We start from the raw sequence: 12,063 nt of genomic DNA, 5'->3' as shown, positions 1-12,063 counted from the left end.
AGAACAAGTTATTGTACTGTACTTATATATAATTTCAAGGATATATATTTTATATCCCTGGGGATAGAGGAGAAGGAATACTTCCCATGTATTCCTTGCGTGTCGTAGAAGGCAACTAAAGGGGGGGGGGGGCTGGAAATCCTCCCCTCGAGTTTTTACTTTTCCAAAAGAAGGAACAGAAAAGGGAGCCAAGTGAGAATTTTCTCTCTAAGGCTCAGTCCTCTGTTCTTAACGCTACCTCGCTAATGTGGGAAATGGCGAATATGTATGAACAAAATATTATGTTTGCAGTATTTAAATTATTCTGTATTTCTGTTACACAGCAAGAAGTTAGTACATTCCTTGGCAATGAACATGGTGCAAATGCCAGTAAACGCACTATCTTTTACATGATATTGGTTACAAATATAAGGGGGAAAGGATGTCATAACTTTATAAAGAATGAATGCTTTTCTTTATGGCCTAGCTGGGTTCTGTGCCTAACTATTTAATTGAGTGCTGTAGCTACCAGAAGTTTTCCCAGAGTAAAGCCATTATTTTTGAACTATTGAGTGTTTGATTGGAACTACTATGACCATTATAGTACACTAAATATTTCAATGCCAGACCCAGACTAGAAAAAGAATCCCAATATTCTATACAAACAGTTCATCCACACCACCCTAAACTGTACCTCACCTGCCTGATCATCTACCCTTTGAAAAGTAAATGGAACCAAGCTGCAAACCTCAACCAGCAAAACAGAACACTCAGAATGATCACTGGATGCTTAGAAATTGCAAACTCTCTCCATTTAATGAAAAAATTGATCTCGGTACAATTTTCTCGATGTGCTTGGCTCTCAGTTATTTGCAACCGCATTAAACCATTCTCATCCAAACAACTCCATAACTAACCAATCTTCAGTTACAAATAAAAAGCTTATATAATCTTTGTACAGATCCACTCACCCCTAACAAATACTGACAAAGCATATACACAATAAAATGATCCAACACCACACTTGACATGTGTGTCCCCAGACATTTTTGTGTTACATCTCATTGTATGTGGTAAGCACACCACCCATCTCTGCTATATTACAAATACAGATTCCATGTATATCAGAACTTTTCATGCCCATGATGCAACTACCACAGTGAAGACGCTGAACACATACTGCTCAGTATCCCTCTGCTTTACCTCAACACATGCGCACCATCATTACACATTATGACCTGTGGTCCCACCTAGTGGTTGTGGCTGGTTTCCTGAGCTCCTTGTGAAGCCCATAGAAGGTAGAAGGGGCTCCCAGGGCAGAAAAGTAAGGTAGACAGCTAAATAGATAGATGTAGGCATGATTTTTTTATAATCTTGTAACACTTATGATTTTTTTTTTTCAGAGTAAAATAAAGAAGACAAAAACAAAAAAGGAAAAGAAAACAAAGAAAGAAAAGGAAAAATATAAACCAGAAAAAAAGAAGCATAGAAAAAAAGAAAAAGAAGAAATGAATCTATTAAGTCGTAATAGAGATGAATATGAGGAGACAAATGGAACTGTCACCCAAGACTTGGAGGAGAAACTAGCAGTGCCTGATTGTCAGTCATATAGTAGATTATTGGCTGAGGACTCTGTTGTAAGAATGGTGAGTAAACAAGCTATACAAGAAGGTATGTATAGTGAATTCTCAGTTCTTTCCATGGTAATAAGTTAAGATCTATCCATCCAAGAGGAACTCTCTCAGTGGGATGGTCATGGCAGTAGAGTGCTGCTTCTTAGCCTTTAGTGCCTCACTCTTAACAGGCCACTGGTAGAGGGCAACTCTATTGCAGTGTTTGCAGAGGCTCCTACCTAATATTCCTACTGACTTGTATTACCTAATGCTCCTACCTACTACTTCTTTCTAATGTTTCTACCTAATGCTCCTGCCCAAATGTTCATACTTACCACTATTATCTGCTGCTCCTATCAGTTTGCCAAAAGGCAAAATGACAGTTATAGTAAGCCTGCCCTTTTTGAAAGCCAAGTTTTATACTTTCTATAAAATTCTTAGATTAATTTTCCCCTGCTCCTCTTATTTCTGTACATCATGAGTCTTTCTCATATTTCAAGTTAAGCCTGGCCTCATTGAAGAATTTTGTCCATGACTGACTGAAGCAACTGACATTAAAGAGAAATTAGATTTAGTATTATCTGACTTGATGTCAGTTTTAACATTATTATTAATTACTGCTTGAATAGAAAAAGGCCTTGTTATTCCTATTTACCCTAAGCACTCCCCATTTACCATTGCAATTTTCATCACATCCCACATTTGCATTCACATCACCCATTACAACCACCTTCCTCTCCTTAAACTCATTTATGCAGTGATTCAAATTTCTCCAGAAAAGCTTCATTTCATCCTTACCTCACTTGGTCTTCATATTCACAGGTGCATGTACACATACCCGTGCATACTTTACAATTCCAGTCTTTTCTTTCACTCGTACTATTCTTGATCCATTTCATGCATACTTTGTAATACCCTCCCATACTCTCAGTGATAGCACAGTTGCACTTCCTTGATCCCCTCTTCCTTGATAATTTTCATTCATTCCCATCCATACCACTCCCCCCTTTCAAGCTGGAAAATCAAATGCTTTAGTACTTGTAGAGCAAGTTTTGTTTGTGGCTTAGTCAGTGATGTGCAAAGGGTACAACATATGAGCAGACTACAAACTTCATCTCAACTGCTTGTGAATGATCCATTCTCAGTTATTTTTCTTTGAGAGAAGTGAATGGGTTGCTGTGGGAGTTTTGCAAGCACTATTTACAGTGTTACGGATCCTATTTCCTATCTGCTTACTTTCATGTTCATTGTCAGATGGTTGCCCTTGAAGATCTCATTCCAGTTTGGGCTTAAAATCCTTTTAGTGATTGCTCTCCAGTGTGATTTGTCAAAGTGATAACTGCTGAATCTGTTGTAACCCTCAAATATCATATTCCATTCATGTTCACTAAAGAGAAGTGGTATAAAGTATGCACAAAAGTCTAACATTGAAATGGATGAATTTACTTTTCGAAGGCGTGACAAATAGCGTACTCCACTCTTTTCCTCTCCACCTGCGCCTTCTTAATTTCTGTATCACTAGCATTCTTAGTAAGAACCATTAGATATCATCAGATTTATCGTTGAAATGGTAACATTTGAATCAGAGGGTCAAATTGATGTCATAGTTGTGTAATGAATTGATGGTAAGCTGTTTCTGTGTAGTCTGTACAGGAGAATTAGATTGGGGAAATCTTTGGTCTGGAACAGAATTCTCTTTTTCTTTCTCTATCCCCATACCATGGACTTCAGTTACTCTTACAACAACATTCCACAAAAGTTACAGATTGTCGGGAATATAACTCCATCCTTCTGTGAGGACCCTCTGTAGAATGAATGAAGATATCATGAAATGCAGATGGCATACAGAAATTCAAATAATTGTATGATAATAAAGAATGTTCAAAGGATGGGGTCCCCAAGTGTGAAAGTCCCTCCTTGTTTGGTACTAGTAGGTAATTACGTGCACCCTACTTCAACCCTACCTTTGTTCATTGAATTTAGCACTGTACTATAGCCATATGATCTATCTTAGCACACTTTTTTGTATGTATCCTTTACATTTGTATTTTTTCACTTTACAATGGAAAACAAAAAATTTGAAGACCTGATCTCTTTTTCCAAATCTTCAGTGACATTCTGCAAATCACCTGGTATTTAGGGATTAAAGGAGTGACCAGGTGGTAGTTTGACTAGATAATAATAATGAAGCATCTGTTGTTCTAGCAGAGCATTCAACTGGAGTCTTTCAGTCTCATCATTGTCTTGTGGAGGCGAAGGTGAAGATTTGTAGAGGTTTTCAGAAAAGAAGAGAGAGTGTTAGGGTGAAGAGAGTGGTGAAAGTAAGCAAGTTTGGAAAGGAGACTTGTGTGTGGAAGTACCAGGAAAGATTGAGTGCAGAATGGCAAAAGGTGTAAGCAAATTATGTAAGGGGAGTGGGGGAGGAGTGCGATGTATTTAACGAAGCAGTGATGACTTGCACAAAGATACTTGTGGCATGAGAAAGGTGGGAGGTGGGTAGATTAGAAAGGTGAGTGAGTGGTGGGATGAAGAAGTAAGATTGTTAGTTAAAGAGAAGAGAGAAGTGTTTGGATGATTTTTGCTGGGAAGTAGTGCAAATGAACGGGAGATTTATAAAAGAAAGTGGCAGAAGGTCAAGAGAAAGGTGCAAGAGGTGAAAAAGAGGGCAAATGAGAGTTGGGGTGAGAGAGTATCATTAGATTCTAGGGTGAATAAAAAGATGTTTTGGAAGGAGGTTAATAAAGTGCATAAGACAAGAGAACAAATGGGAACATCGGTGAAGGAGGCTAATGTGGAGGTAATAACTTATAGTGGTAAAGTGAGAAGGAGATGGAGTGAGTATTTTGAAGGTTTGTTGAATGTGTCTGATGATAGAGTGGCAGATATAGGGTGTTTTGTTCAAGGTGGTGTGCGAAGTGAGAGGGTAAGGGAGAATGATTTGGTAAACAAAGAAGAGGTAGTGAAAGCTTTGCAGAAGATGAAAGCTCGCAAGGTGGCGGGTTTGGATAGTATTGCAATGAAATTTATTAAAAAAGGGGTGACTGTGTTGTTGATTGGTTGGTAAGGATATTCACTGTATGTATAGTTCATGGTGAAGTGCCTGAGGATTGGCAGAATACATGCATAGTGCCATTGTACAATGGCAAAGGGGATAAAGGTGAGTGCTCAAATTACAGAGGTATAAGTTTGTTGACTATTCCTGGGAAATTACATGGGAGGATAGTGACTGAGAGGTTAAAGGCATGTACAGAGCATTAGATTTGGGAAGTAGCAGTGTGGTTTCATAAGTGGTAGAGGATGTGTGGATCAGGTGTTTGCTTTGAAGAATGTATGTGAGCAATACTTAGAGAAGCAAATGGATTTGTATGTAGCATTCATGGATCTGGAGAAAGAATGTAATAGGGTCGATAGAGATTCTTTGTGGAAGGTATTAAGAGTATATGGTGTGGGAGGTAAGTTGCTAGAGGCGGTGAAAAGTTTCTGCCAAGGATATAAGGCTTGTGTACGAGTAGGAAGAGAGGAAAGTGATTGGTTCCCAGTGAATGTCAGTTAGCGGCAGGGATGCGTGATGTCTCCATGGTTGTTTAATTTTTTTATGGATGGGGTGGTTAGGGAGGTAAATGCAAGTTTTGAGAGAGGGGCAAGTATGCAGTGTGTTGTGGATGAGAGGGCTTGGGAAGTGAGTCAGATGTTGTTCGCTGATGATACAGCGTTGGTGGCTGATCCGGATGAGAAACTGCAGAAGTTGGTGACTGAGTTTAGTTAAGTGTGTGAAAGAAGAAAGCTGAGAGTAAATGTGAATAAGAGCAAAGTTGTTAGATTCAGTAGGGTTGAGGGACAAGTTAATTGGGAGGTAAGTTTGAATGGAGAAAGACTGGAGGAAGTGAAGTGTTTTACATATCTGGAAGTGGATTTAGCAGTGGATGGACCCATGGAAGCAGAAGTGAGTTACAGGGTTGGGGAGGGAGCGAAGGTCCTGGGAGCATTGAAGAATGTATGGAAGGTGAGAATGTTATTTCGGAGTGCAAAAATGGGTATGTTTGGAGGAATAGTAGTTCCAACAATGTTATATGGTTGCGAGGCATGGGCTATAGATAGGGTTGTGCGGAGGAGGGTGGATGTGCTGGAAATGAAATGTTTTGGGACAGTGTGTGGTGTGAGGTGGTTTGATTGAGTAAGTAACGTAAGGGTAAGAGGGCTGTGTGGTAATCAAAACAGTGTGGTTGAGAGAGCAGAAGAGGCTGTGTTGAAATGATTTGGTCACATAGAGAGAATGAGTGAGGAAAGATTGACAAAGAGGATATATGTGTCAGAGGTAGAGGAAATGAGGAGAAGCGTGAAACCAAATTGGAGATGGAAGGACGGAGTGAAAAGGATTTTGAGCGATCAGGGCCTGAACATACAGGAGGGTGAAAGATGTGCATGGAATAGAGTGAATTGGAATGATGTGGTATACCGGAGTCGACGTGCTGTCAGTGGATTGAACCAGATCATGTGAAGCATCTGGGGTAAACCATAGAAAGTTTTGTGGGGCCTGGATATGGAATGGGAGCTGTGGTTTTGGTGCATTACACATGATAGCTATAGACTGTGAACAAATGTGTCCTTTTTTTTCTCTTTTCCTAGTACTACCTTGCAGGCGTGTGGTGTGTGTGTGTGTGTGTGTGTGTGTGTGTGTATGTGGCCGGGGGGGGATGCTATTTCATGTGTGGCGGGGTAGCGACTGGAATGGATGAAGGCATAAAGTGTGAATATATACATGTGTATATATGTATATGTCTGTGTATGTATATGTATGTATACATTGAAATGTATAGGTATGTATATGTGCGTGTGAGCATTTATGTATGTACATGCGTATGTGGGTGGGTTGAGCCATTCTTTCGTCTGTTTCCTTGCACTGCCTTGCTAACGTGGGAGACAACGATTGAATATAATATGATAATTCATTCATCTTATTTGAGCCACTCCATAGTCATTTGATTTGTATATTAAGTGAATGAACATCCCTTTACATTATTGGTCTTTGATAATCATGTTTTGTTCCATAAAGTGGTTAACTTTCCCCTTATGCTATGTAGTGAGGTAAGAGTCTATCTATCTATCTATATCTCTGATGCCTGTTCCGGTTGGAACTCCCTCAAAAAGTGGCCATGGCAACAGAGTCTCCATAACTAAAGAACTCCAATGCTTCTTCTTGGCCTTTAGTGCCTCACCCTTAACAGGTCACTGGCAGAGAAGCTCCTACCTAATGTTCCTAATGACTATTTCTATCTAATACTCCCACCTACTACTTTTATCTAATGTTTTTACCTAATACTCCTGCCTGAATGTTCCTACCTATTACTTCTGTCTACTGCTCCAACCATTTTGCCAAAAGGCAGGGCTAGCACACGGTGCTCACGGCTGGAAAATTTAGTTATAAAGAATGAGCTGTGGGAGTTAAATGCTGTCAAATGTTACATATGACAAGGAGAGATTGCATGTTTGTGGACAGAATGCCAGTAGTCCACATGTTAGTGAGGCAGAAAGAAAAGACAGCTGCCTGGGTCAGAGGAGTGCAACTTGAGAACCACTAAGGTCAGAGTGTTTAGGATATCTTGAATGTCATTTTTTTATGTGTGCTTGCTGTTTCCCATGTTCCTGAGGTGTCATCATGAACAGATGAAAAATGACCTCATTTGTTCATATCCATTTTCTAGCTGTTATATATAATGAACTGAAACCAGAGCCTCTTATCCACAGCCAAACCCTACAAAGCATTTTGTAGTTCCCCCTGACAGCTTCATATGCCATTGTTTGGCCTACTGGAGGCATGTTGCTCCCTTTGTACCACTTCTCACCTGTGAACATTAATGGGGTATATCATATGAGGGTTACAACAGATTGAGCATTTATCACCTTAACAAATCAGACTGGAGAGGATTCACTAAAAGGATTTTAAGCATAAACTGGAATGAGATCTTTAAGGGCAACTATATGACAATAAACATGAGAATAAGCTGTGAGAAAATAGAGCAAATAATCAGTGGGCTACGAGCAAACAAAAGGAAAGAATGCAAAACAAAAAATACCAGGAGATGGAAATCTTTTTATGAGTCGTAGAGCATGGAAAGAAAAAGAAAGTAGGTTAGCAATGAAAGAAGCAAAAATCCAAGAACTTGAGGTAAAAATAAAGAGGAAAGCTTTGGGAATAATGAGATCAATTAGATTAAGTCAGAAAACAAGTGGAGAGAGTTGTAGAAAGAATGGAAAGGAACACAATATTACCATATGAACAATGTTTAAGTGTGAGAAAAGTATTCAGATATTCTCCGAGGAAATGTGCTGGGTGTCATCCCCTTGCCACCTCAGTTGGATTTCCTTTCCAACCCTGAGAATCTCACATTTTTCTAGTATTGTTTTTTCATTAGAGGCTCCAGTCATGGACAGAAGTCCACATCAAGGCTGGTCCTTAATTGAAATATAGAGAGGATTATGAAAAGGGAAGAGACAAGGGAAAATATCTACAAATTTTGGAAGAAGTGAAAAACCTGTCTTTTAAGATGTATCAGGTCATAGTTATTATTGGGAAAGACATGAGAAATTAGAGAGTTCCAAAGCTTCAAGGTGTAGAGAAAGAAACAGTAATTAAAACAGTCCTCCCATGAGTTGGTGGAGGCACACAAGCATTGAACTTTCTTAACATTTCGAAAATAGATGTTACTGGACGCTGCCTGCCTCTGGTTAAACTTCGAGTGAAAAGTTGTCTTTGATGAGGCTTTATCATCGTAAGTTGACAAAAGGGAGTACACGTTTGTGGAAGAGATTCTGACTGTAGAGGAGTCCATTCTCCCTGCTACTAAAAATAGCACAGCCTTGGAGCCCCTGGAGTTCCTGGAAAAAGTTATCCTGGAGTAACACCTGGACCTTTTCAAGGGGTCCAGGGAAGTTTTAAATTAGATAGATAAAATTTGAAAGACATTCATATGACAATGAAGAAAATCATTTCCGAAGTATGTATAATTCTTCAGTTTCATGCTAATATTGTGCAGAAGTTTTGTAGTTGCATCAGCACAATGTGCTAAAAGGTGCAGAGGAGTGAGGCCTAAGTGTCAGGTGAATTGCCACTTCATGTGTTTTTTCCTTTATGTTACGTACACTGAAGCTGTGTTTTTTACTGAAACACACATTACCTATCAGAATACGCTACATCCAAATATTTCTTGCGTAGCTTGTCCTTGATAATCTTGACAGGTTACATTTCTAGTTTCATTATGTCCTTTAACATAGTTGTATTTAAAATGCAGTAATATTTTGCTTTGTTGGTTGAAAAATCAGGTTAAGCAGGTACCACTTTCATTGTTTAGACTTAACCATTATCATTTTTCTAGGTGTACTCATCTGCAGCCATGGATGGTATTATGAGTGAAATACTGGTATGCATAAACTTCACCAATCAATCTTCCAAAAGTATTAGCAAGCTACAGTTAACATTACCTGATTCCAGTGCCCTTAAGATGATGCGGACAGTAAGTGTACAACTTTATTATACTTTTTTGTTACTATTAGGCATCACCTCATTTTTTTGTAGGTATTTTGGCTATACTGATGTTACCAGGTGAGATCTGTCCTATAATGAATGTTGTACACAGAGAAGAAAATGTATCATTCCAGATGGATCCTGAGAATTTCAAAATGATCAATACAGCTCACGTTGTCTCATTAGGATTGATAAGCTTGACTGTAAGACAAATTTCCTAATGATTATGGTAGCCTCATTTTACAGTGAGTTCTATCAAAATATGAAATCAATATAACTTTTCTCTGGGCAAATGATGGGAAAATAATGCTGGTAATCAGTATAGTACAACTTCATGAAATCATGGCTACCAATGTGAGGCCAGACCAGTAGCCATTTCTCAAAATCCTATATCTGTTGTGTCATATTGTTTCACCCAGAAAGTGGTTGGATACTTTTTTACCATGAGAACCCTATCTTTCACTTTTTATTCTGAGATCATTAAGTCATGAATTATATCTTTTTTATTTTAAGATTTTACCTCAAATGTTTTTGCATTATTAGTTTTGTGCTATATCATGGGACTATGTAATCACACTTATGTTTCCATAGCAATATTAGGGTTGACTGACACTCCCTAGTGCTCAGTACTTTCATTGTTTCTTAGGTGATTGCACCTTACGTCATGTGAAGACTCATTTAGCTGGGTTGCCTGCATTCTTTTCCTTGGTTAATTGTGAGTGAATGTGCCTGGCAAGTCCCAGAAGACATGGTAGCAATGTTTACCTTGTTTTGTATGTCACCCTTTTTTGGCCATTGTCATGCATGTATTTGCTTGTAAGGCATACCCACAACACTAGTAACAAGCCCCTCTTATCTGCATATTACTGTCCCAAATTTGATTAATGATCCAGTATCAGTGAAAGTGGGACTCTTGATGACACCATCTTGAGATCACTGTGAAAATAAAGGAAATTATGAAGGAAGAATAAGATGGAAGAACAACTAAAGTAGAATACAGGTACACCACCGATTTTCTGGCAACTGATGGTTCAGCACCTCCTTTAGTCCAGACGAAATTACGTGAGGGAACTTGAAATTACCACGGCAACCAGACTAGTTTACTGAGCAGCCACAGATGGCGTTGTGTGTAGGGCACGCTTATTTACATTTTTTACACTGCACTTGTTGGTGGTGATACTGCACTTCTGTGAGATTCTTAGCTTATTTTGCTTAGATTTAACCCTAGCTATGGCTTCCAAGACATATGAGAATGTCAGTTGTGATGTCAAATGTAAACACCAGTCCATATTGATCCAAGATAAAGTAGAGCTGTTGAAAAAAATGGACCATGGTGTTTTGGTGTGTAAGCTGTGTGACATCAACAGTATTGATTCATTAACTGTTTATGATATAAAGAAGCAAAGGGAGTCAATATTGAAATTCTATGCAGAAAGCGATTCCAAGAAGCAAATGACGATAAGAAAAACTATGAAAGAGTGTTGAACACGATCGAGTGATGATAGAATGGTTTCGACAGTGTCAGAATGATGGAGTGGACTTATCAGGTAGCATAATGGTCCTGGCTAAGTTGTTGCTAAAGAACTTAAATTACAACATGAGCGTGACTATAGTGAAAAATGGCTTCAAAGATTCAAGAAGCGTCATGGAATTTCCATGAATAAAGCGTGCGGAGAAAAGTGGTCTGCAAACCTCGAAGGAGCTGATTTGTATGTGGACGAATTTGCATTACTCTGGCGATGCACACCTAGGAAAACACTAACAACAGAAGACGAAGAAGACCCCACAGGATTCAAACAGTCTAAGGACAGACTTACCGTCTTAGGGTGCTCATACATTTAATATTTGTTTAATTTAGATTTCTAACAGTCCATGGTATATTTTAGACACATGGGAGATGTATAATTAGTGGGTTAGAGGTGTGTTGATGAATTATTATTACGTGACCATGGTTGGTCTGGCGAAATGCCAGTAAGGCTTTGGAACCAAGAGTGCTGGAAAATCGGTGGTGCACCTGTAGTATTAGTAGAAAGCCGATGACATTTGTGTTTAGATATTTGTATAGATGAGTGATAAATAACTAAATGTGGAACTATGTTGAGTAACTGTATGGTAATACTTGCTTCTTATGTCAGGAGATCTGGCTTATTTCGTAGGAAAATAGAGGTTCCAAGAGGATAAAGAGTGTTCAGACAGCATATGATTAAAGATCTCTTTTTTGGGTATACCCTACAGAGAATTCTATCTATCTGTCTATATCTCTGATGTCTGTTGCCTTCTGGAACTCCCTCAAGGGGGTGGCCTCTGCTAGAGAGTCTCCATAACTAGTGAACTCCAGTGCTGCTAATTTAGGAAGCAAAAATTCTACACCACCACCAAGTTTCCTTACTTTATTAGTGAGTTAATGATACAAGAGGGGATGGAAATAAGGTTATGGGAAATGTTATAGGTTACAAAATAGGTACAGGATGTGGGAATTAGAAGACATTAGTATAATGGAGATTAAAAAAGTGCTGTAGGCATAGATATAGAAATGGAAGGGAAGGAGGTGAAGAAAAGTGAGAAAGGTGCAGTAACAGAAAGATGTTGATGTAAAGGAAGACACCTAAGAATTGGAGTACCACCATGTAAAGCCCAAAGTATGTAATAACAGTACTGCAAGTTTTGCAGGTCTAAAAAACTGTAGGAGATTAAAGTGGATTTAAGCACCCCATAAAGTGTCTAAACATTTCATAATTAAAAGAAGTGCCACATTAGGAGTAGTTTTTCATTTGACTACCCAGAAGTTTATGAACATCACAAGAGGAAATATGTTGGTTTAACCAGCGATGTTAGACTAACCATGTGGTAGGGGCATCACTACGGTAATCCCCTGTAATAGAATCAAATGTAAGCATTTTATGAAACAAAATTATTTCATTCAACTACATAAAGTGATTGGGTTAGCAT

General features: G+C 38.8%; 1 protein-coding gene across 1 annotated transcript in view; it reads left to right on the top strand.

Moving 5' to 3' along the window:
* Window positions 1–12,063, top strand: part of g (adaptor-related protein complex 3, delta 1 subunit-like garnet) — a 468,686-nt gene that overhangs the window by 434,966 nt on the left and 21,657 nt on the right. The window contains exons 21-22 of the mRNA XM_071673747.1: window positions 1,383–1,625; window positions 8,966–9,103. Coding sequence (XP_071529848.1) covers window positions 1,383–1,625; window positions 8,966–9,103 — 381 coding nt within the window. The remainder of the gene's footprint in view (window positions 1–1,382; window positions 1,626–8,965; window positions 9,104–12,063) is intronic.

The sequence above is a fragment of the Panulirus ornatus genome, chromosome 19, assembly GCF_036320965.1.
Source record: "Panulirus ornatus isolate Po-2019 chromosome 19, ASM3632096v1, whole genome shotgun sequence".
NCBI lineage: Eukaryota > Metazoa > Arthropoda > Malacostraca > Decapoda > Palinuridae > Panulirus > Panulirus ornatus.
Note: the sequence above shows the minus strand (reverse complement) of the source record. Positions and strands in the feature narration are given on the sequence as shown.